This window comes from Scomber japonicus, chromosome 2 (genome assembly GCF_027409825.1).
Source record: "Scomber japonicus isolate fScoJap1 chromosome 2, fScoJap1.pri, whole genome shotgun sequence".
Taxonomy (NCBI): Eukaryota; Metazoa; Chordata; class Actinopteri; order Scombriformes; family Scombridae; genus Scomber; species Scomber japonicus.
The window spans coordinates 15,296,588-15,322,209 of record NC_070579.1 but is presented as its reverse complement, the minus strand read 5'-3'; the positions used below and the strand labels follow the sequence as shown (position 1 = coordinate 15,322,209).

Here is a 25,622-nt window from a genome sequence, read left to right as displayed (position 1 = left end):
CCCATGAGCCTTGTCTCTGATGTAATGACCTCAAATCAACAGACTTGTTCACTGCAGCCCACAGCCTTTCTTAAATAAGGCTTTGAAATGCTTTTACTGACCTTTGAATTGAACATGAGCCAAGCCTCTTTTTTTTATAACTGTGCTTTATAGAGATAATGAGACTCCAAGCTCTAGACATTCAGTGGCATATTAAAGTTGTATATTTCACTGTAATCACCTTTTGTTCTTCCTGCCACCTAAATCTAAACTCTTATTATCTGAGCTGAAGATAGTCATCGTTGCTGCAGATATTTCATTGTTCAACCTATTAGCACCTGCCTAGAGCTTTACTCTCAGATTGTGTTTGACAAAAGCTTTCAAGAAACACACTTTAAGCTAAAGGATGTTAATGATTACAAAAAAGTAAGATTAAAAAATTCCACATGATAAAATCTGCCATTCAAACCGTCAATTCAATCTTGATGATTGTACAAATAATTTAGTGAACATCTCCAATGGCTTAAGCATAAAAAATGCAAGTACAGATGTAAAAACAAGGAGACATTGGAATGTTTTGTAAGGAACATCTAACGTAAGTGCAAAGTTTTTAAATGTACTTTGTAGGTGGCACTTCCAGTGTCATAATCTCTGCAGCAGTGAATTTCCTATAAAAACTGTGAACTGTGTTCATTTTCATAATGTTCTTGGTTGTAAATAAATGTCACATTTATTATCAGACCTTTGTTACTTGTTTGGATACAAACACATGAATGTCAGTGTTTTCTTCACCAACACTCAGTTAGCATAGTAATATCCAAGAGTTGTTCCATATGAGATAAACTTGTTTATTCATTAAACCACCAGTAAGAACACATGCAAAACATCACTATGTTACAACCGAGGGAATCAGTTTGGGAATTAATTGCAGTGATGAGCTGAAAACATGTGGGACTTCATGCAAACTAAAAACACTCTTCAAAAACAAAGTACTGAACAGTTGTGAGATGGACCAGTGATTTTTTGTTTAGGTTTTTGCTCGTAGGCTGTTTGAATGATTAGGTGTATCTGTTTGAATTGTATTTAGTTCTTGTTTGTCCTAAAGGGTTAATTTGTTTGAGTTGATTGAATTAGACAGCATGGACACTGATGGTTGTGAATTGAATTTACATTTTCAACCAATTAATCAATCAATCAATCTTTATGTATATAGTGCCAAATCGCAACAAAAGTCATCTCAACGCACATTACATATAGAGCAGGTTTAGACCGTACTCTTTAATTTGATTTAAAGAGACCTAACATTCCCACATGAGCAAGCACTTGGTGACAGCGGAAAGGAAAAACTCCCCTTTAAAGGGAAGAAACCTCAGGCAGAACTGAGCTCTAGGTGGGCGGCCATCATTGCACATATAGTATGAGGAGGTAGGACTAGAAAAGTTCTCAACTTCCTCTTACCTCTTTTGAACATGATTAGTATTATTTGAGTTGCTCATTTGTTGCTCATACATTGATGATGATGACCTTGTTTGTTTGTTTTTGTTCATTGATTCGTTCAATCATTTATAGTCTGAGGAAGATATCACTTCCCAGCTACCTGCAGTTTCCTATTGCTATTACTTTTATTTTATTTAATTTTATTTTTTTTTATTAACGTGTCATGCACCAGAAGTGCCCAGCCCAAGTGGGCTTACAAGACACCAAAAAAAGGAACAAATAATAGCAAATGAAAACCTTTTACTATTGGTGTATGTATACTTCTTGGGGAAGCACAGTTTTTGTTTAATTTCTACCAACGGATTAAATTCTTCCCTTTGTTACAATAATATTAATGGTGTGGGTGGAGTAAGCTACACACCTGTATGATGTGTTAAAAGACTGGTTCTTCCTGTTCAGAGAGGATAATGTTTTTGTTGTTCTTTTATGATGCAAGTAATCATTGTACAGTCATGTTTTTTTAGTAAAACAGACACTGTATCTTCCATGAATTAAACATATAATACATGTAGTGCTCATGGTACCTGTAGAAGCATTTGAATTTCATAAACAAATGAATTGTGAAAAGATATTGTGTGAAACTGAAACTGAAATTCCACTGACTTTATTGTTATAGTCATAGTAAAAAAAAAAAGTTTTACATACTTACTAAAGTCATGTTGTTTGAATGTCTCTTTGAAATCATTTCTACAAATGATTTCAAAGAGACATGCCATTTGAAATGACATTCACACATTTTTTTTAACCAAAAGTAATACTGAATGCTCCTGAAAATGTCACATGGTGTAACCACCAATAAATGATTATATTAAATATTGTGTCTGCCTACAGTGCATTTCTCCCATTTCCCTCTAATATATCCTCTCAAAATGGATTAAGCAGACATTTGATGCTGAGACCACAAAAAAGAAATGTGTGCAAGGTGTTCAAACGTTTATTCTGAAATGTTAATTTGACTTAACCACATAGACACACACACAAAAAAACCTCATTGACCCACACACCACAAATACACTGAATTCATGACACCCGGTGATGTTTTGTCTTTTCACCAGAAGAGAGCAGCAAAAACAAAGACTCGCGAGATGAGGTTAAATCTCACGGTATCAGTGTCTTTAACTCTCGCGTGATTTCGAATTTCCTCCTCTTTCACTCCCTGTAGCCAACATGGCAGTCGGCAAGAATAAGAGGCTGACCAAAGGCGGCAAAAAAGGTGCCAAAAAGAAGATGTAAGTACTAAATTCATACACCGGATCACGAAATAAGGTTTATCTTTCACACTGCCAGAACTTTGGTTGAGAAAAAATTAAGGATGAAGCCGATTTTAAGTGGATGTTACGAGGCCAGCGCTAAGCTGTACACCGCCGGCCTCTGGCGCTGGATAGAGTTGTAACATGCTGCCTCCTTTAACTCTGCGATTTCACGTCTTCTTATGATTTAGTAGGTTTAGGTAGACGTCTAAACCTTAATCAGACTTTTGAGTGTGTAAATGGAACCAGTTATAGCCGGGTTTTCTAACACACAACTAAGGCCACTAACGTGAACTGCTGTATGTGTTAGCTTGTATGTGTTAGCATTGATTTTGGCCGATCATGCTGTTCATTAGGGCAGCCAAAATCCACAGTGAAGTGTTTAATGATACGAATAATAATACTGACACTATTGAACAACCCAAGTTTGATATTCACATGTGTTAAAAGTCGCTGTAGATATTGTGGACAAGTTAAATTGAATCAAATCCTCTTATGGTGGCTGCTAACTAGAGTGGTGTCCTTTTGCAGTGCGTGTTAGCATCGGGGTCCCGAGCAGTCAGTGTTTAGTTTGAAGCTGTGTGGTTTCACGTACAGAGTTAGTGGATTTTATATGAATACTAAATGCTGGTCACTCTCTTGCAGTGTGGACCCTTTCTCCAAGAAGGACTGGTATGATGTCAAGGCACCTGCCATGTTCAACATCCGCAATCTTGGCAAGACCTTGGTCACCAGGACCCAGGGAACCAGTAAGTCTGCATTTTATGTGGTAAAATGGCTTAATATGTGCCGTAATAGACTGTCTGACATGTGCTCACAACTGGAGGTAAACTGGCTAACACATGACTCACATCTCTTCATCCTCTTTGTAATATATAACTGAGTACAAACTGATCTCGTTATTGTGCAGATGCATCTGAACTATTAATGCTTGTTACCCTTTTGTATTATTAAATAATGAAGGTAAATGTACTTACTATACTGCACTGTACTGTACTATCACTATACATTGTGTGAATCCATTAACCTCCAGTTAAAACAGAAGATTTTGTTGCTTTAATTGCAACAGGAGTGAGTGTACATTATTACTTATTGAATCAATGAAACTATGTAGTCACAAAAGGACTGGTTCACAATTTGAAGTCCATCCTAAAACCGGTCAGGTGCTGAAGTGAGTATATGCGCTGTCTGTGTTGGTTAAATAGAAGGTGTATCTACCACAATTGGTCTGTCTGGCCTCAAATTCCCTCTGTGTTTCTCTTTTGTGCTGTGGTTGAAGCTGTTTCAGTGTTCATTTGGGCCACTGAAAGTTTTTTTTTTTTTTTTTTTTTTTTTGAGACTTGAATTGTGAACCTATCCTTAAGTCTTCACCCTAAAACCACTTTGGACTCTTTAGTGATGCGATGAGAATGATTACTTATGAGATCAACTGACTTTCTTATCCTGTACATTCCTCTAATTTTAATTGCCTTTATTCAGTCCATATACTTGTTTTCTAACCTTTCATATTATTCACAACCGTTTAGGAATTGCCTCAGACGGTCTTAAGGGACGTGTGTTCGAGGTGAGCCTTGCTGACCTGCAGAACGATGAGGTGGCCTTCCGCAAGTTCAAGCTCATCACTGAGGATGTTCAGGGCAAGAACTGCCTCACAAACTTCCACGGCATGGACCTGACTCGTGACAAAATGTGCTCCATGGTCAAGAAATGGCAGGTAATGATCCGTATGTCTTTCAATATTTCACTGTACCCATCATTCCTTGTGATTTATCACCAATATCAAGGGTTAGGAAAATGGTACAAGCAAGTTTGATCCAAGTTTTTGTTTTTTTTACTTTGAGGTTCAATACAGCCTAACTTTAAACATAATTCCCACCAAAGAATGATGTTTGGTTAAACTAAGTATAGTGAACTTCCATCATTAGTGGCTGTGTTCAGTGAAGTGAGCATGTGACTAGAAAGATGAGGAAAGTTAAGAGCTGAGCAGATTTAGGGCAACTGGTAGATATCCTCATGGATGCTTCACTGCCTGCAAATAGGGCCAAAAACTGGATGTAGTCATGTCATTCAGGCATAATTCCACTAGTAGTGAGATTGGAATATCCAATAATGTCACACACATTATATATAATTCCTCTATAATATGTGTGTGTGTGACCACAGTTAAAAGAAGTGATGGCAATAAAAATCCCTTTTTATTAAAGAAAACTTCCAGGATCAATAGTCAGGAACAAAAAGAGCCATAAAAATTAGGCAAAGTAGATGGACAGATTATGTGACTCCAGTGGTTGCGAATTAGAATAAAACCCCTGGGTCATGTCATTCTTTGTATCTACTGTTGTGTGAGTGGTGTTGGGTTGAATGTGATGGGTGAATAAAATGAGGCTGAAAATTGAGAGTGCCTCTCCCCACAATGATCAGCTTAGTGTTTGTCTTGTGGTCACATTAAAAACAATAAGTCTTTTAGTTCTAGTTCTCTTTCACTCTTTAGCTCCCACAACCACTTGCACTCCCATGCTCTCAACACAGTTATCTTTTTTTCTGAGTTAGGAAGCAAACAATTGAGTTTCTTTAAATTGTAAGAAACTAAAATATGTCAGCTCCCTTGTATCAATGCTAGAGTGCTTGTGTTTTATGAAAAGAGCAGTACACAAGCTAAAGCAGCCAGTGTCTGCAAAGTTGAACCCTGAACCATTAGAAAGCACTACACCTGGGGTAGCTACTTTATCACACTTTGAGCTATCCTACAGGGATTACATTTAGGTTTAGGTCTTAAGTTCTAAGAGCCGTTCTTGGTCTCTTGGGGAAGTTCCTCTTTTGGAAATGCCTTACCATGATTTGTATTTATAGACCAGTTTTTTGTATGGATATTTCAGGTGGCAGAACAGTGTGAAAGTCTTGAGGATTACTAAACCCCAAACAATGCAGTGCAGTAGCAGCAAACTGTTAATCATATGCTCATCAGAAGTTAAGCAGTGTAAATTTCAACATTGAGTAGCCATGTGGCTGGTGGACACCTACCACTTGGACTTTACATAACTTGTAAATCAATTCTAAAACTAAAATTACTGAAATCAATATATGGGTTGCAAGACTTTATTTGTCCCTGAATGGAGGGTCATACATAACCTACACAACGAAAACCTTTAATGCAGTCTGGTACAACTCAAACTCATTTAAACACAATATTTTGGGTGATGAAGGAAATCTGGTAAGAGGCACGGGAACGTAACCACAGCATCTTTCCATCTGTAATTTTCCAAATCTAACCAGAAATGTCTTTCTGTCCATTTAGACCATGATTGAAGCCCATGTGGATGTGAAGACCACCGATGGCTACCTTCTGCGTCTGTTCTGCGTGGGTTTCACAAAGAAGCGTACCAACCAGATCAGAAAGACCTCCTATGCCCAGCACCAGCAGGTCCGCCAGATCCGCAAGAAGATGATGGAAATCATGACCCGTGAGGTTCAGACCAACGACCTGAAGGAAGTCGTCAACAAGATGTAAGTTGGACAGTTTCTTCTGCCCCTAATTTAATGGAAATAATCATTTTATTGTATATTCATGGCATACCTCTAATGCTAGTGGTCAAAATATGACTACCACTGACTTAGATTGTTTGTTGTATAATGTTATACAGGGTCTAGTCTCTGCTTCGATTGAATTTGTTATATTTGACTTAACCACCGGGTGGGCATCACTTAAACATGATCATGTGGACCTGTGACATCTCTAAAAAAAGGTTGGTGACCCCAGCATTAAAATGTCTTGTGTTGTGTTCCAGGATCCCAGACAGCGTTGGCAAGGACATTGAGAAGGCCTGCCAGTCCATCTACCCCCTACACGACGTCTACGTTCGCAAGGTCAAGATGCTCAAGAAGCCCAAATTTGAGTGTAAGTGATACACAACAAAACGGGATGTGGCACTCTTTGCTTTCCACTTATGGGAGCAAGTGATGACACGTTTTCGGTCCCATATGATCACCTGATTACTGTAAATAGAGATCGCCTGATGTTCCCTAACCGTGTTCTCTAACAATGTCAGTGATTTTTATTTATTTATTTAAACACTACTTAATTTTCCATGTGCCCTTTTTTTAACTTTAAATCTTCTCGTTACAGTGGGCAAACTGATGGAGCTCCATGGTGAGGGTGGTGCCGGCGGTGCCGCAAAGGCTTCCGGTGATGACACTGGAGCCAAGGTGGAGAGGGCTGATGGCTACGAGCCCCCCATCCAGGAGACAGTCTAAACACCCTGACAGATTTAATAAAAAATGTAAATGACCTCAAACTGTACTGTGTTCTTTTGGTCTTTTTTTGTGCATACAGTTGAAGGACTAGAAAATTTAGACACACACAGCAGTAAGACACAATAATAACCTGTTCAAACAAATGAAATAAAATCCAGAAGACTTCAATTTGAGTCTGCTACACTTTGAAGTTGCCAAGTTACATTTGAATTTTAGTGTATCATGAGGTGTGTTTGCCAGTGTTTATAGGTACAGTAAATGTTAAGTGACTTGGGAATAAGCAGTAAGTGGGACTTAACAATAACACAAGGATAATTTCAGTTTTGAAAATTGTGTCAATTCAGGGAAAACATGCGTACAGGTTGAAAAAATACTATTAACAATGCTATTACAATTTAATTTGGTAGTGAGTACTATATTTTCCTAATTTGTTAAACTCGAGTCCATGTAATGAAATAATAGACCAGGGTGTGTAGCTTAAGAGTGAAAGTAGGACACTTTTTGTACAATATGCAACAGGTGATTAAGCTTTAATGAAGCAGAGTAAGGGACAAACCACTAGATGGCGCACATGTACAAGTGGTGAAGAATCAGAAATAAGTTGTAAGTCAATTTGAATTGACAGCTTGATTCACACTATTTATTTATAACCAAGGTAAATTATTCAATAAACACTATTTAAGTTAATGCTGCAGGAGAAAACAGATGTTGCACTACTTGGAAATGAAATACTGCTTTCTAGTTAAAATAAGTTCATGTTTATAAATTCCACAACGGAAAACATTTGTCCTTAGGCGTCGTTTCAGTTCTGGTCATTCCACAAGTGTCCCCTTCGGTTTGTACTGACAGCCACATATCTATCCTAGTATTTCTACATAGTTTTTAGGGACCAGGGCCCTTTTCCCCCTTAAGTCACCCAGAAACCATTCTTCATCAATGGACTCCAGATTGGTGATAACGTCCCCAACCTACCGAACAAGGAATGAGAGGATTTGTAAGTGGCTGCACTTTCAACAGATGATATTTGAACTGTGAATTTATGCAAATTAATCTTGATAGGAGAGAAATTTCAAGCACAGTACCTTAAGTGAGAGTTCTTCATTACAGTCTGAGGTGAAGTCGAACAGAGCCCGGCCTCTCCCTCCACCAGCAGCTCTATTCTGCGGCGTGTTAGATGACTGCTGGCCTGCTGAGGAAGATGTATAAATAATATAAGTAAATGAATAATAGCTAACTAAACTAGGCATTTGTGCCAATTAAAGTGGAAAAAACTGTTAAAAAAAATGCCCTAACTTAATTGTAATTAAGATAAAACTTCTTTTTTTTTTCAACAAACCACATGGTAGCACTATCAGACAAGCTCACTGATGTCCCATTTAATTATTTGTTTTAATTGGCTCTGATTATGAGTTCAGTAACAGAGGCACACTGTAAATACTACAGACAATAGTAACCTCTGTAGAGGGCAGTAATTGCATCATTTCAACAACACTGAGAACTTCATACCAGTGCTGCTCTCAACAAAAGCCCTTGGGAACATGCCCTCTTTGTTGTTGAGCCTGCCGCAGCTCCACTCGTCGTTGATATGCTTGGTGATCAGGATACAGTCGCCCTGTTGAAAGGAAAGCTCGTTCCCTGACTTCCCAGAAAAGTCATACAAAGCCACCACCCACTCCACAGTGGCCTGAGATGCCTACAGAGCAAGCAGAAAAAGATAAGAGATGGTACAGACGGTAATTAAAACAGAACACGTGCACAATATGCAACACTGTGATCGTCCATATTGAGGTTTCTGTTTATACAAATATTGGTTACCTGAGCCGGTTTGGCAACCTTAGGGTTGGCACTAGGAGAGGAAACCATGCCTGTGGTATAAAATTACATATATTATTAAATTATGATCATACATTTTCATCATGAATTATTATTTTATCAGGAAAGAAAAGAGGAAGAGAACAACAACACTGAACATATATGGGAGTTTACATTTTGTACTTAAAAACTTATCTTTTTATATTTTGTATATTTAAATTCTTAAAAATCTTAGGGCCAGCAAAAAAAGGACAGAAAACATTTGATATTTAACTCAAAGCATCTTTGAAACACCATTTAGAAATAATTAAAAAACTGATGCTTTATATGCAAGTCTGTAATTTCCTAATAATTTTAATTGGAAGTTTCCTGGAAACAATCTAGTAGTAATTCTCTAGTAGGAAGACTGGTGTACTAGTTCATTAATTAGAGTTCACTTAGTTGTGTTGATTAAATGAACACTTGATCACTTAAGAGGGAACTTAAACAGCTAATTTGAAATATAAAAGATGACAAATATAAATTATTAAAGTCATGAGAGAACTCATGAAGCCTGTATTTCTAATTTGGCTGTGGACCTGGTTGCAGGAGTGTGTAAACAGACCTATTGTAAACAGCTATGTAATGAAACACAAACAGAAGCACACATTCCTGGCATGCCACAGAGTAAAATGCCAGCCAACACAAAGGAAAAGGATGGATAGGCTCTTCACTGATGGACACAGCCACTCTTTTGTTTTTGATTGAGGATCAAGAGGATAACATGTTGGTGTAGTATAAATGATATTATTAAACCAAAGTCAGCACATTATGAAAAAAGTGGATTTAGTCTTCTAGGCAATCTCACCAGGCAGCGCTATCTTGTTGGGCTGCATCTGCTGCTGACTTGGAGGCGGAGGCAGATCTTCAATGACCTCTACAAAGTTAAGAGGGAAGATTCCAGTCGAGACTCCGATCTGTCCCCGAGCCCAGTCCTGTCCCACGTACTCCTTCAGCTGGATCACATCGCCCTCAGTGAATGACAGCTCATCGCTGTGCTCGCCCTCAAAGTCGAACCTTGCCATGCATCTGGGACCACTTCAAAAACATGCAGCATTTTAAATATGACGTTAATTCATCATGTTAGTTTGTGAATGCCTGTGCACAGATTTAATGTTGTCAAAACTTTACCTGACTCTTGCAGATGCTGGCTTTGCTTTCCTTTCAACAAGGGGTTTTGGTGAATCTGACTGAATGGAGAAGAAAATGATAATGAATTTCCCCAACTGTAATGTAAATCTCTCCAAAAAAGGTGTTTTGACACATATTGATGCAGATGATGTCTGCATGAACAAGAATTACATTTACCAGGACATTGACGTAATTGACAGGAAAGAAACCAGTAGATCCTCTACAAGTGCCTCTGTACCACTCGCTGTCCACCTGCTCCACCATGCTCACAATATCTCCTGCACGCAGGCTGAGCTCTCCTGGACCCTCTGTGCCAAGAACACTCACAGTTATCTATTATAGCAAAAATATCATCCAAGTCCAACAAATCCTTTTGATTTTTTCTCAGCCAGTATCTAGAATCAGAGGAATAGTTTGACATTCGGGAAATTCACTTATTGGCTTTTTATCAACACTGAGATAAAAGATTGATACCACTCTCATGTCCATATGTTAATTACAAAACTGGAGCCAGGAATTGGTTAGTCTAGTTTAGCATAAAGACTGGAAGCAGGAGGATACTGCTAGCCTGGCTCTGGCCAAAGTTCAAAATATCAGCCTACCAGTAGCTCTAATACTCTCAACATGTTAAATTGTTCCAGCATCTCCCCCCAAAAACACAAACAGCTGTTTTCATGTTACAGTTTAAATAAACAATGTGTTAATAATTTTGCTTTATAGGTGGATTATTGAAACTTTGGACAGAGACATGCTAGCTATTTATCCCCTGCATCCAGTCTTTATGCTACACTAATTTCATCCAGACCCCAGCAACATACTTTACACATCCAAAATGTTTATATATTTATGTTATTTCAGTGGTATTGTGATATTGTCACTTCTCACAGCTCTATGGTTATTTAAAAGAAAATTATGTCACCTGGTGTGAAGTCATGTATGGCCTGAACCTTCAGCCCAGACCCAGCTCCACCTGAACCAGCTGGACTGGCACTCTGTAGGGAGAAAAACTCTACTTAGGTTAATTTTTCTCAGAGCCGAGTGGGCATAAATTAAAGTCCTGAATGAAAGTTAAGTTACCTGTGATGAGGGCATGTTTGAGACGGAGTCAAGAGGAGTGATGACCTTCATGCGTGACTTGTTGACTCTACCTCTGGTATCTCCAACTTGGCACTCAAATGTGTTGTGGTCAATTTCCTCAAGTAACAGAAGCACTTCGTTTTTCTATTGAAAAGGGCAACAAAAGGTATTCTCTGTTGCTGAATAGTTGTGGATTTGACAGTGTAATGTAATGTGTGAAATAATGCACTTATATATCTAAGCTGGTAAAAAAAAGCTTGTTTTGTCACCTGAAATGACAGCTCTCCTGTGTTGCTCCCATTGTAGTCAGAGACAGTGATTCCATGGGGAAGTTGAAGCTGATGGAGGAAAGCAAAAATTAAACAAATGAACATAAGGTGTTCGATATATAGTGACAGTGCACAGGTGTATAGTGGGAAGTCTCTCACAGTGTATTTGTTGTAGAGGCGGTGGCCTGGGTTGGGCCTTGGGGGTAAGACTGGTCCTTTCCTGTGGGGCTTATGTGTCTGGGGCTTAGGTGACGCCTCCTTTGGTCTTGACTGGGATCGACCTGTGGCCTGCAGGTTGGGTGGGGGAGGTCTTCCAGGGCCTGTTTTAGCTGGAGGTGGGCGAGGTGGGAGGCTTTTGCTTGTACTGAGCTTCCTGAAGTTCAACATCATCATCAAGTTAAATATCATCATCTTTAAAAGATATCTAAAGTAAACTACCATTTAAGATTGAAATTTTACTGAATGAAGATTTTGTCCCCTCACTTACTGAGATGGTAGCTCCGGTCCAACATTGAAAACCTCCTGCAGAAGAATCCAATTGGAGTGTGTTAGTAGCAGTAAAACAGACTCACTGAATCAGTGTACAGTACTGGACACCATAGTAACCATAGAAACCGCAACTAGCTTTGGCTCAACAGCAAGCAATGTGTCCATGAAGCCACAATGGTTTTCTTTGTTTGTGGAAAACAGAGGAAATGAAGCAGGTAAGCTACATGGCTGACAGACAAGATAAACCTGATAGAAAGAGACTTTCTGGGCTCAAAATGCACCACATCACAGTTTATAGCTAGATACACACTATAGCACAAAACCTTGCAACCAATCCCAATAACTATTTTTTGATTTAGAGATGAAATACCAACCCACAATAGCACTGTAAGAGAAGAAAAAACTCCCTTCTACATAAGAACTGCATAACTGCATAACCACAATATTGTGGACACTTTACTTTTTATATAAAGATCGGACGTTCTGAGCCGACACTCGGAAAGCTGTAGCTACTCTGTGATACAAATCCTACCTGAGAGGGCTGGTTGGGGATGGGGGGCAGGCTTTTTTTCAGTGAGGTATTCAGGGAGCCTATGGGCTTCTGAGCAGGAAGTGGAGGAGGACTGTCCTGGACATGATCTGAAACTGAGAGGACACCCATCTTTACTACAACATAGTGAACACAATATATCTAGCAAGAAACAAAATCTTTTTTCATGTTTTTATGTATTTGGTATTTGGTCCAACACCTGCTTTTTTTCTCTAGATATGCATGTCTACCACAAACTATTTCGGTATTTTAAAATATAGAAAGATAGAAAGGTATGTACAATGTATATGTATATGTAATTTAGGAAACAGTTCTGTAGTATCATCCAAAACGCTAAACAAATGAACTTCAGTATATTTTGACATAATTCTGACGATATTTTAACAGACATGTTTTACAACACATTGGACTCACATATATCAGTTTTGCTGGGAACCCTGATGGTGGTTGGTCTCCTTGTTACACTATTTCTAGTGAACGAGCCGTCATTGTTATCCACATTACGCTGGGGCTTGACAGGTATGTGATCTGAACAAAGAGATTATTGTATATTTATTATGATACACTTACCAATTTTTCTTGCGATACATGCCATCACAGGCAAGTTTTATTATGTCATCCAGAACAGTGGCGCTCAAACTAGCGTAGCATCTGCCTAGTTTAGCATAAAGACTGCAAATGGGGAGAAATAGCTAGCTTTTATCTCATCTGTTTAATCTGAAACAGAAATGTAAAAATCTGGGGTTTTACATAGTGTTATATGCTCTTGACAAACAAACTTGGGCTAATTTCTTTCAGTCTTTATACTAAGCTAAGCTAAGCTAACTGCCTCCTAGCTTTAGTTTCATACTTAACACACAGACATGAGGGTGGTATCAATTATCTACCCAAAACTTCCCTGAAATACCATATATTTACTATGGCAACAGACAATTATAAAAATGGGTTATTTGACCTTTGTTCACACAAGATTAGCCATTTTAAAACTTTGGGCTCTGATTACTGACAACATAATTTTAACCTTATAGACAAAATTGTTGTTGCTTCTACATAGTTTTGACTTATGTAAAATACATTGTTCAGAAAAGTAGTCCTTAAAAAGTATATTATTATGATAAAACTATCTATTTATCAATAGATTAATACACAGATGAATAGATCACAAAAAATATCAGATGCATTCTTATAGAGTGCTCTTTGTCTTGCACATTATGAACCTTAAAACAAAATGCTACTCACTTGATGGACTGTCTACCCACTCATTCCCTCTGACCACGGTTGAGTTGTGGTTGTTAATGTTAAGGTTAGGCTTCAGAGGTTCCTTGGAAGGCTTCACTGGGGGTGTAGGGGGAGCTGCTAAAGGTTCCTCCTCATAGATGCTGTTGGCTCTGGTCAATAATGAAGGACGTGACCGGTGTGGGACGGGTCCCTTAGCGAGTAAAGTGTCTAGTTCTTCTTTTACAGACAGTCCTGCAGGTTTCCTGGGTGGCAGAGGTCTAGGGGCTGGTGTAGGGCTTTGGGGGATGTTTGTGGTTGGTACGTTTTGATTGTCATTATCAACGCTGTGGTTTAACTGAGGCTTAAAAGATACGGAAGGTTTAGCAGCAACTGGAGGTTTGTTTGTGGCCTTCCTGGGTAGGGGTTCTGGTTTGGCTGGTTCAACCACATTTCCATTTTCTGTTTGGCTCTCGAGGGCCTGGATTCTTGCCCGGATATTTCGTTGACTGTGGCTGGAACTCATATCTCCACTATCATCTTCACCTTGAGAGACCTCGTCTGATTGGTTATCACTGTTATCCTCACACTCGTTATCTACACTAAAGACCTCCAACAATTCCTTCAGATACTTATTTGAGGAGAAATCCTCTGGATCAGTGACTGAGGCGACTTGAACGTTGTCACAGTTGTCATTGAGTTTGACCAAAGTCTGAATTTTGGCCTGCTTTCGGGATTTTATACGAGGAAGTGGAACGGGGCGCTGACTGTGCTCTGAGTCTGAAGAGGGAGGAGTAGTTTCAGCAGGGATATCAGAGGCAGAAAGAGGCTGTGGAGTATGTTTTACAGGAATATCCCAGTGCACAGTAACAGATCTGGTATATGCTTGAGTAGACTCTGCCTGGTTGTCTTCTTTTACATCAGTCTTAGAGTCACATTGCTCCTCAGTGTTTGTGGATGTTGTTGTATTTGTTGCAACCTTCTCATCACTGGGTCCAACACTAACAGCAGCTGGTTCTCTGTCCACTGGTTTCGGCAACGATGGCCTTGGTGGTTTTTGTGGCTTTTTACCTGCAAGTAAACGTAAGGAATGATCTTGTGTAGCAGAAATAGATTGAAACTTAAAACCACCAATGATTCTCAAATGCCTCACCAGCAGATCTTTTCTTTGCCGACGGTGGAGTTGCACTGCACTGTGGGACAGTGGCGGCTGCGTCTTCCCGCACGGGGTCTGTTTGTGTGGCACTTGTGGTGGTGCAGGTGGACTGGCGGGGGGCTGCAGTGGGCTTTAAAATGTGCTCTTCCTGGGTTTCTTTAATCACCTGGTCATAGGATGGTGGGGGCTAAGTCATGAAAAAGAAAGGTGTTCACACACATGCACACATATTATTTTCCAATGTGCTATTGCATTTCCAGTATGTGATGGGATATTTTACTGCGTTGTGTATACACTTATGATTTACATACAGACATGTCCCTTACATTTCTTCTAAGAATTTGGGGTTTTTAGAAAGAGTTTACAGTTAGAAATGTACACACAGTGGGAATACTGGTATTTTTTTACTTATAGTAATATAATTTAATTCAACAGATTTTCATCCAACATTATAATTTAATTTCTGGCAGTGTGGAGAAAGGCTTCAAAGCCTACTTCAAAAATACTGCATATGACCCTGTTCAGTGTTTTTTTTTTTTTTTTTAACTTTCCTCATTAGGATGAAATATTCTTCAGCAGGCATACCACGCTTAATCTTTGAGAACCTCCACAAGCTGGCTAACATCCAAGTGAATTAAAGGACTGTCACAGACATTCAGATCAGGCCTACCTGGGAAACAGTCTGGATGCCTGCAGACCAGCCTGACTGAGGGGGAGGTGAAAAAACCACAGAAGTTCCTGAGAACCAGTTGTTGCTGACCAGAGGTTCTGCCGAGATGATGGTGATCTCTGGTCGCCTGAAAGAGAAACCATATTTACATTCAGAATACCAACAAAAATGTACACATCAAATCTACATTATGAATTATTTCTTAGCGACTACTTGATTACTTTCTTGCTGGCTATGAACAATGTTTTTGTTATGGTTATTTGCAAAGCAACATGCAACAAATTAGATGTAGATTTTGTAGATTTTAGTGTATTTCAATTGTCATTAACAATTCTGGGCCAGCAAAGTATACAATGATCAAGTAAACATGAACATGGATTATAAAGATAATAACAGTAACAGTACCTTCTGTCTCTGGTAATGTCACCCTGAGAGTTTGTTCTTGCTGAAAGAAGAAATAAGTCATATTAGCTGTCAGAATTTTACTTGCTCAGCACTTAAATTTACATCTCTATACAGTACATCATATTTTACATATTTACATTTCAGATAGAAACTTGAAGATTTCATTAACAGTAAGTTATCAAGCTTCCGTCACATATCTGGTTGAAAACTTTAATTTAAAAAGAGTGTGTTTATCCTAGATTATTAACATTTACTACTGACATGTCAACCATGGACTAACTTCACATTCAAGGAATAAACCTGTTATGTCATCAAACTCACTTCGTTTGATAGCAGCTCGTATAGAAGACAGAGGCCCTGGGCTGAAAGAGAGAACAGAACAGGAAATCCATTCATCACAAGGTGTGGGACACATACAGAAAAGATTGGTGTCATACCTGTAACACGACTCAGTGGGTAAAAGGAAATGTCTTCATTTGCCCCTGGCAACACTGCACAAGATGTTCTGGTCATGCTGCTAGTTTATTCTATTGATGCCAAGTTATGTAATGACAAAATATTTAAACTAACCTCTAACTTTAAAGGAAAATGAGAATACATAGGACAATAAAATTGGCCGGGAACTATATAAAGATAGGTAAAAGAATATTATAAAAAAGGGTTAGGGTTTTATGACATTTTAAAATACATCATAATATGACACAGTAAGACTATATACTCAATTTTAGTATGCAGTGTCCTGGGGGATAAACTAAAAGAAGCAAATGGAGTGATTAGTTTACTTCTGTATGACTATTTAACAAAGTGTTGGTTGTTGAACGCAAAACATTTTATATATAGGTTAATGTAAAAAATTACCACAGATTTATATTATGAAACACACCTCCACTATTTAAAAGTTACATAGGAGAAGAATACAATCTCTGCAAATGCCGTTGTCACGTGCTTGTTTAAAATCTACCTACCTTACAAAAACATGATGACCAGTGGATGTCACCACTTCCACGTTACAACAGGGCGTACAACCATAATTCAAATGACTGCTCTTGAGTATTACATCATATCCAGACAGGAGCCAAACACTTTATCCTCAGACTATTTTCCTCTCAAGGGTTTAGATCTTTCCTAATCCTAAACTTCACAGCAGCTGCGCTATTATATTAAGATCCCGTCTCTTTTGTGTCGTTCTCTTTGAAAAGTGCAGGGATTAAACTAATATGATAGTCTGTGCCAATGCTCTCTTTACCAAAGCTACATTGAACTCTCTTGACGGAGGAGGCAGGTGCATCATTAAGACATATCCTGCTCATTAAGGACAGACTGCAGAAGGGTGATGTAAACTACCTGGGGGAAAGACCAACAATCCTCGCCCACCTCACATAGTTAAGTGATTAGCTAAGATGTAAACACCAGGATCATAACACAGCCTATGTGGTCTATCAACAATTATGTTTTTTCATTTTCCTGGTCTTGTTGAGGTCGACAAAAGTCAGTTAGCAAGTCTCCTTAATGTCTCTAAACAACAACTACAAAAGCAGCATGATGCATCCGTCCCCATGTTGACCTCAGTCATTCAATGAGGATAGATCAGTGCATTGTTTAGTCCATTCACAACCTCAACCATCAGCAGATCTGACTGTTAAAGGGACAGTGCTATTTTGCCAGCCACAGATTCAGTTTTGTGAAACTACACAATTAGATTTGATGTATAAAACCACTTGTTAAAAGACAAAAATAACAAACCTGGAATGAAAATGATCTGGCTTGGTTCTCTCTGGATGATCTGTGAAGTAAAATAGAGTGTTACTATTTCCATAAGTGGGGTCTTGCAACAACAGTAGCATGCTGGCACTCATCTCTGTCATAGTATATACACATTTCTTTGTGCAATATTGATATTAACATAGTACAGTATATTTTGTGGAAAATTGACCAGATTTGAGCATCAAATATGACCATAAAACAGTCCTGCTCATTGATTTACAGCATTGCCCATAATGGCCTAAAACAGCACACTCAGAAATATTCAGGGGTTGCTACTACTCCATAAACTGTTTGGCAAAATCTGACAGTAGACAAATTTATATAATCTCATGGTATACTACGTAGGGTCATATCAAAGGGTTACAATTATATCACCTAGCACAAAAAAACCCCCAAAAAACATAAATTTTGACCCAATAAAGATCTGAATCAAACAAACAAATTGTGGCTTAAATTGACAACCCCTTCTGTGTTTGTTAAGGGTGTCTGAAGGTGCTCACATCCGTTCTGATTGAACAGTAAAGAACTTGTAGCACTTCTGTCTGTACATTTAATGAATTGCAGCAGGTCAATGATACTAAGCAGACAAACAAGGCAACCAAGAAGTTTTTAAGGCAAAGACAGGAATGTTCTTGTCTGGCAAAGTGAGCAACAGAAACTCAATGCATCTGATCACATGTTTCAATTGATGAAGAATAGTCTGAAAGTAAAAGTCACCAAAACAAGCAAGAAATGCAGTATAGGCTTTGCAAAACATCACAATTACTTCAGATACTCACTCACTGACGTAACCATATATTTTTGTTCCCCAACCAAAAATTAGGGGCTACAGTTCGTACACAACTCATCTGATGTGGATTTCAGTGCATTCATACTGAAGCTGACAGTCAGCACTTGAACTCACAGGTATCGTTTCATTTTAAATCATATTTGCTTCAGCTTAGATTCTGAACTGAACTGTATAAACTAGAAATACTAGAACCTAACCCTGACCAGCTGGATCGGCTATTAAATCTTGATGAACTGGTTATGTAAACACGTTGATGTAAATCTAAATTCACAAAGAAGCAATTATGTAAGCATGAAGCATGTTACTATTAAAAGATACAGAGACAGACTATGATGTCAGTGCGACACCTTCTTTCATTTTTAAATGTCATCAATGCTCATTTAATTGTGCCAATACAATAGATGAATTATTTTTGCACTGTAGCTAGATAATACACAGACTCTACATAATGTTTGTGGAAAGCCAAACTGCTAAAATTAATTTTAATGTTGTTCTCTCCCATATATAAAAGCACTGTGCACTGGTACTTTTCAGGCAATGCTTCAGACACACGCAATTCACTTCCTTCTATTGTTTGCTTTAGTATTTGGCATGTGCCTGATTTTCATGTCTTACTGCAGCAACAAGTGGTAAACACGTTTAAAAGTAGCTTTCACATTTATAGCCAGGCTAAGGAGTAGTATCAGTAATGCAAATAATCTCTTAGGAAGTGAAACCATGACCTCGTTTACAGTCAAACACACCTGTCACACCTGTTACTTGTTATCTGCCACACTGCTGCTTCCTCAAGTTACACTTTAACAGCACGTGAGAATGGAGCTTCTGTACTTTCAGTCAATGGCAAACAGGTCTTTGGTCTTAGTTTCATCACTTCCTTGCGTATGTGCAGACTGATAAACGTAACATAAAGACACAGTTGTGTCACCTTGTACAGACACTGTCTCTTAAGTGAAACTATGCAACAAGGCACCCTACCTGCAGAGGAATTCAACCAATAAATATAAAACCTCCAGGATTAACAGGATATTTCCATCAAGTTCCTTCCTCCAGGTACGCAGAATGAGTGTCTCTGTGATGTTTCAGTGGGACTAAGAGTTCGAGGCTTGCAGTCACACACCCACAGACAACATAAAAGAGAGGGAGGGCCCTGTAATGTCTCAGCTCTCCTGTGTTTACTTAGCCAATCTAACGAACTGGAATGTGGTCATTCAGGAAGTGGTGGTGCCACATGACACTACACTGTCACTGTCTTTTTCCTGCAAAGTAAAAGGTCATAGGGATATTCAGGTCACTCTGCGCCATCCATAAACGGCATGAGTCTGCAAGTGCTTCATTAACTTCACTGCCTTTTTGTTTGGCTAAAACAATAAAGATGGAACTATTAATAAACTAATTTAACTTTATAATCATAGCATCTTTCATACAGATTAGTACAACTGACAACTTACAACTACAACCCAAAACAAGAGCCTGAATCAATGTTGCACACCTTAAGCTAAATGCTGAAGTAAACAAATTGGAGAAAAGTATACCGATACACAGCTAAAAACTACAAATAATTAAGACGCAGCTTATGATTATAGAAAGACTCTTGGCAAAATCCAGACTAAAAAACAAGATGTTGAGTTTACATTATAAAATATCTATTCGCTGATGTTCTGAGAGACTGTTTCAACAGCCTGGAGCACAGGAGCTAAACTCAGTTTAAACATTCCCACAGCACCCGAGGAGCTCTACTGTTCATACATTAAGAACTCTTCAGATAAGTAGTCCACATAAGACCAAGAAACACTTTGAAAATAGTAAGAGAATTTTAAAATCTGGTAACAGGTAATCTGTTTTGTGACTTTCAAATATGTGTAACGTGTGTTTGTCTTCTAACGTTTCTTCTCTGAAACACCCATAATAGGTTGTTACAAAAGTCAAGCCAACTATATTAACATTAATCCTTTTGCAGTGCTTTGGGTGGGAAATTGATGCTCTCTGATAATAATTATAATAGTAAATAGAAGTTTTGATGATATTTCAGAATCAAAACTAATCAACACTTTTAATAGCTCACTAGTTGGTTGGGTTGTGGTTAAGTCTGAGTAAATCTTAATAAACAGCACTTCACTTTTATCAGGTTTGAGCAGTGGGAAAGTTTGCAACAGTGAGACAATATCATCTCAAATACAATGCATTTATAAAGAGCATTAATTTGGAGACTGCAGACAGAGTATAGTTGTGTATAGTTAGTATAGGAGTGAAAGGAAAAACACACACTGGTATGTAGATCAGAAAGTAACAGATCTGATCCCGATATAACCTGTGAGAAAACAAGTTACAGGTTACGTCAGATTTTTTCAGGCCAATATAAACCAGATGAGGATAATTGCTTTGATCTATTATTAGTGTTATCTACTACATGGCACAAATATCACTGGACAGTAATTGAACTGAACTGATTTTTTCTTATTGTAGTGTCACAAACACCAGGTGCCCAGCCAACATTGGCTTATAAGACTCTTCTTATATTACCTACAGAGACAAGAAGAACAGAATAAGGGAATCAAGCAGATACACATTATTGTTTCAAACACATAAGCTCAGATATACTCTTAGTTAAACATGCAAAACTGTAAATCTACATTCAGCTGTCATGACAGACAGACTGGGATATGCAGCAGACAATTTTAAGGATTAACTCAGATCATGGTAAAATTAAGTACTGTTGGAAGAATGATTTACTTAGCATATGATTTACCATATAAAAAACTTAGAAAACATTATTCAACTGAGTTAGCATTAAAGTTGAGGAAATGGCCAACCCTGCCACATTCCTTGACATTTCCAAAAGATTTCACAAATCAGTAAACAGCCCTTGTATTTGGGGGACGTCAGCACCTGAAAAGACACCACAAACACACGATAAAGCTGCTGAGGTCAGCAAGAGAGGTTTCCCTTCACAGCCGCGCTCTCACTTGAACACATGCTGTCATTACTCAGCACAGCAGCAGCAGTCACACAGCAGCTGGTGAAAAGGCTGGCAACAAAGGGAAAGAAAGAAAAACAATCTGCCTCTCTCTGTCTCTCTCTGTCATGCTATGCAGCCAGAACTTTATAGATACTAGAGAAGACAGAATAACATAAAGTCTCAGTCAGGGTTAAGTCTTAGTCTGTCTCCAACTTTGGTTAGAGGCAATTTCCAAAGTCTATTGATACATGCTGGAATAAATGCAACACTTCTTATTTTAGAGGCAGACCTGTGATACCAAGCACAAAATTCATGTAAAATGTACACAGTGAAGTATAATTTATGATTTAAAAAAATCCAGGTCAAAACAACAGACTTGCCCTCACTTGAAAAACAAGACAGTGTGGAGCTGACTGATTATGGCGTCATGTGTGAATATGTCAGCAGCTGATGTGCACCGCTAGTCAGAGAAGATTAGACGGTGTCAATGCAGACGAGTGATTCACAGTGAAAACCACCAAAAACAGCATCTGATGTGGATTCATAAATGCTCCTAGGCCAGTGCAAAACCACTAATGATGGAATGCATCATTTTGTAACATTATTTTAAAAGAGGGAAGAAAATGACAGGTTGTTCATGACACAGCAGCCTGTCTGCCCTGAGGGACTGACAGGAATTCCCATACAGACAGCTGGTGGGGTCGGGGTGCGGTTGGGTGGTGGGGTGGAGAGGGTTAGTCTGAGCTGATTCACCGGCTGCAGATAGCTGGGCAGGGCAGGGCACAGAGAAAAATTGGGATATAAGTGTTCCAGCACCAGGTGTTACCAAGAAACAACAAAGGACAGTGTGTCATATTGACAATAAAGTTTCCTCTGGGCCATAACGGAAATATAACAAGGACGAACTAAGACAATTCTGCTTGTATATCAAGCTAATGTTTGTTCATAAAGGTAAATCACAAGTTAAGTACTGCTAATCAAAACTTTAAAGGAGCAAAATGTGTTGTTTCCTTTCAGAATAAGTGACACACATTACTATGAGATGTGAGTCAAAGTTTAAAGTTTTGACTTTACAGTGATAGTCAATGATTCTGACAAACAGGTATTCTGCTCTATTACTCTTAATTTTAACAGCCATATATATTTAATCCACTGACATATTCATTAGTGGTGCATGACGATGATGAACCAGTGGCTCCTAATAATGATACTTTCACTTCATGAATTTGCAAAAAACTACTGTTTGCAATATTAATGACTGTTAATTGAATTTTGTTTTAGACAGGAAGTGAACAGTGCCCAATTTCAGCCAGAAGCACTCTTTCCTGTTTAGTATTCTGTAAGATATATACTATACTATACTAACAGTCACTTCTGATGTGGCCTAAACACACCTCAACTTAACTCATTTAGGTTTGTGTCTCATAGCAACTGAGGGAGAGATGTCAAAGCTCAAATACATACACAGAAACCCCCCCGAATGTTTATTTCACCCATGTTTTCACAGTTATTGGCACACATGGTGATTATATTTTCAAGTTATTCGAAATGTTCACCCATGCTAAAAGATAAATGCAATGTATTTGGTGTGTTTCTGCCCATTGAGTACACATATCAAAACACTTTTTTGGGTGTGAAAAGAGGATTGATTTTTTCAAGGATCATACCAGTGTTTTGGCATGTTTAAAACCTTAACTATCATGCAGTCTTTTCAAACAGCATGAGATACAGTTATAAAAGTCTGATCTATTTTGCTTTCCTTTCTAGACAGAAGTTGGTTTCCAGTCATAAAAATGCAAACAGCAGACTTGAAATGTGCGTAATTTGTGCAATCCATCAAGTCTAAATCAATTTTTTTGTAAATTCTGAGCTGAAATGATAATACAACTTTAAGAAAATCAATGTAGACTGATGAACTTTACAACTCAAGTAAGTTTCAAAAGTCTTCATATTTTCATTGTACAGAAAGTAACGGGTGGCTCCCTGGAAACAGTACGTTCACATTTTTAAAACAGTGATGTGACATATATGTAATTACTAGTACAGGTTTTAAACTCACAAAACTAACAACTAAACAAATCATTTAATTGCACTTCAGTGCCAATTACAAAACTTCTCGTCAATTATATTTTCAAACGTCAAAATGAACTTATGTCCCTTTTTGAACTACAAAAATATATATATTATTTTAATTTGAATTCTTATTATTGAATTAAAGTATTAAACTAGGTTAAATGATTAGCTCATCAGAGGACTGTCAGCCACTATGTTCCCAAACAAACCTGCTGGCTGGATTCTGCCCCGCACGTCCCGCAGATCTCTGCGCTCCCCCTCTTCCTCCTCTTCTCGTCGGGCTTCGGCCATCGGGATTTAAAACAATGTAGCAATTAATAAAAAAAACACGGATCTAAACAAACAATCACGCTTTAAGAGCAGTTGACTGTTCTTTCATCTCTGTACACGGTCGATAAAACATAAAACGTTTCTGTCCTGTCCGCTGGAAGTTTCTGTTGTCTGTCCTGCGCACAGCAGCACTTTGTCTCCCTGCACGGGTGGAGGTGGTGCCACTGATCGGGCCACAACAGCCAACACAGTCCAAAACTGCATGGACACAATGACAGCTGAGGCTAAGACTAATGTTAACCCAATTAACCAATAGGTTCAACTTCATGTTTAACCTTGTTAAACATCAGCAAACAGACAATTCTTGGAGTTTGAAACAAAAAAAGTGAACAGGCAGTGATTTTGGTGCTTTGTCTCCTCAGACAAACCTGTGACTGAACTTCAGAAGACTTGAAGGAATTATAAAGAACCAAGACAGTGTGGTTAAGCTAGAAAAAATTGAGGGTTTGTCATTTGTAATTGATGGCTTCATTAATGGCTAATAAATAATTTACTGTACTTCATATTTCAGTGATAAGTCATTTATAAGACTACAAGGTTGTGAAAAAGAAACTGCAGGCTAACAGAAGGTGGTACTGTAAAGGAAAAACATATAGTTGAATATCCAAATGATTAATCTTTAAACAGGGATGCAAAAAATGTTGAGGTTGTGGGTAAGCCAATTTACTCTGAAATCTTTGACAGGATGTCAGAAATTCAGAATATATCCTCAAATTAAGGTGTAAATGCTGCTCCACAGTGCCAGGAACACAAAATTACAGAAGTGAGTTGGCTTCAAAGTGGCAGCTGTGGCTTCACACCTATCACAAAGCTCTTCACCTGAAACATTCCCCACCTAGGCTTCTTTATCAAAAGTCATCTGTGTTATGTGTGGTGACAGGAATCTCTTTCAGATGCCATCTCCTGATTAACCAAACTGACCTCGTGACCTCCTAGGTGGTCTGCTCGCTGATATTCAAATATGTTTGGAGAGATGCAGTTCAACTGTTCATCCACCAGATGTCACTACAGTCTCATATTACTTTTCAATGTATACATTTTATCCTTATGGTTTAAATATTGTTAGAAATACTGGCATTGTCTTAGTCTGGATACAGGATGAATTTAGAGACAGTGAGCTGGCATTATAAGGAACCAATTCATTTAGAAAAGGAGATGTTAGAGTAAAATATACATCCTACATCTTGCATGTGTTGACAACAAGATTTTTAAACACCTGAAAGTGTTTTGGGGAGATTACCTGGACATCCGTTAATTTATCATCCATTAATCTACCTTTATACTGCAGTTTATATTCATTGAGACCCACTTCTTTGTCCGGCAGATGGCGACATATTGTGCAGATTTACCATATGTCAACTCTGAATGATCTAATCTGATCTGGATCAAAGGAACCCACAGCACATGACACCTGTTATGCCTCAAAATCCGTACAATCAGACTTATCTTGCAATTCAGAAAAAGGAGACAAGAAAACATCTGAAATTCTGATCCAAATTCAGGTTTTGGAAAGTGTGTCATGACTTGTTGCTCTTTCATGTTTGATTGGATTGCAATAATAAATTACAATGATATTTAGTTTTCACATATGCTAGTCATACTACTGAAGTGATTCATTCTTTCACTGTGATGGAGGCCACTTCTCATTTTTCATACTGCTATTTTTCGTGAGGGAAACTACAGCGTAGCATATGAAAAACACATGAGAGTGAAAACAGTCCTCTGCTGGATGTGGGCCTGGCACAGCGCGCAGTGGGAGGAGTTCAAATGAGGATTAGAGCAGTTTCACCTTTGTGCACTGTGGACCAGGTTAAGGAGCTTGGTTTCGCATGTAATACCTCCGCGCTCTGTTAGGCTGCCAAGGGGAGAAATTGTGCAGCTGTGATCAACATCGATCCGGTTGTGTATTCCTTGGAAGG

At 38.4% G+C, this 25,622-nt stretch overlaps 2 protein-coding genes across 2 annotated transcripts; one reads left to right on the top strand and one right to left on the bottom strand.

Annotated features, from left to right (window-relative positions):
* Nucleotides 1–2,614: 2,614 nt before the first annotated feature.
* Nucleotides 2,615–7,018, top strand: rps3a (ribosomal protein S3A). Its single transcript, XM_053334321.1, has 6 exons — nt 2,615–2,705; nt 3,372–3,475; nt 4,253–4,440; nt 6,022–6,230; nt 6,512–6,621; nt 6,850–7,018. The coding sequence occupies exons 1-6, from the start codon at nt 2,644–2,646 to the stop codon at nt 6,975–6,977; spliced, it is 801 nt and encodes a 266-aa protein (XP_053190296.1). The 5' UTR covers nt 2,615–2,643; the 3' UTR covers nt 6,978–7,018.
* Nucleotides 7,019–7,577: 559 nt separating this feature from the next.
* On the bottom strand, nt 7,578–23,667 carry sh3d19 (SH3 domain containing 19). The gene is made up of 21 exons (XM_053332536.1): nt 23,583–23,667; nt 17,534–17,573; nt 16,112–16,152; nt 15,791–15,830; nt 15,386–15,512; nt 14,713–14,902; nt 13,584–14,630; nt 12,759–12,872; nt 12,327–12,439; nt 11,793–11,827; nt 11,465–11,678; nt 11,306–11,374; nt 11,037–11,180; nt 10,879–10,951; nt 10,137–10,267; nt 9,960–10,018; nt 9,637–9,866; nt 8,793–8,842; nt 8,484–8,670; nt 8,060–8,163; nt 7,578–7,945 (listed from the first exon to the last, which is right to left on the bottom strand). The coding sequence occupies exons 1-21, from the start codon at nt 23,662–23,664 to the stop codon at nt 7,835–7,837; spliced, it is 3,201 nt and encodes a 1,066-aa protein (XP_053188511.1). The 5' UTR covers nt 23,665–23,667; the 3' UTR covers nt 7,578–7,834.
* Between the last annotated feature and the right edge of the window lie 1,955 nt (nt 23,668–25,622).

What these genes read in the sequence shown, in the direction of transcription:
- sh3d19 (XM_053332536.1), bottom strand. Translation starts at nt 23,664, where the DNA reads ATGGCCGAAGCCCGACGAGAAGAGGAGGAAGAGGGGGAGCGCAGAGAT. An exon ending in GGGCAGAATCCAGCCAGCAG is followed by an intron (nt 17,574 to 23,582) that starts GTTTGTTTGGGA and finishes TTTACTTCACAG; the next exon opens with ATCATCCAGAGAGAACCAAG. An exon ending in TCCCCAACCAGCCCTCTCAG is followed by an intron (nt 11,828 to 12,326) that starts GTAGGATTTGTA and finishes ATTCTTCTGCAG; the next exon opens with GAGGTTTTCAATGTTGGACC.
- rps3a (XM_053334321.1), top strand. Translation starts at nt 2,644, where the DNA reads ATGGCAGTCGGCAAGAATAAGAGGCTGACCAAAGGCGGCAAAAAAGGT. An exon ending in CCATGGTCAAGAAATGGCAG is followed by an intron (nt 4,441 to 6,021) that starts GTAATGATCCGT and finishes CTGTCCATTTAG; the next exon opens with ACCATGATTGAAGCCCATGT. An exon ending in AAGGAAGTCGTCAACAAGAT is followed by an intron (nt 6,231 to 6,511) that starts GTAAGTTGGACA and finishes GTTGTGTTCCAG; the next exon opens with GATCCCAGACAGCGTTGGCA.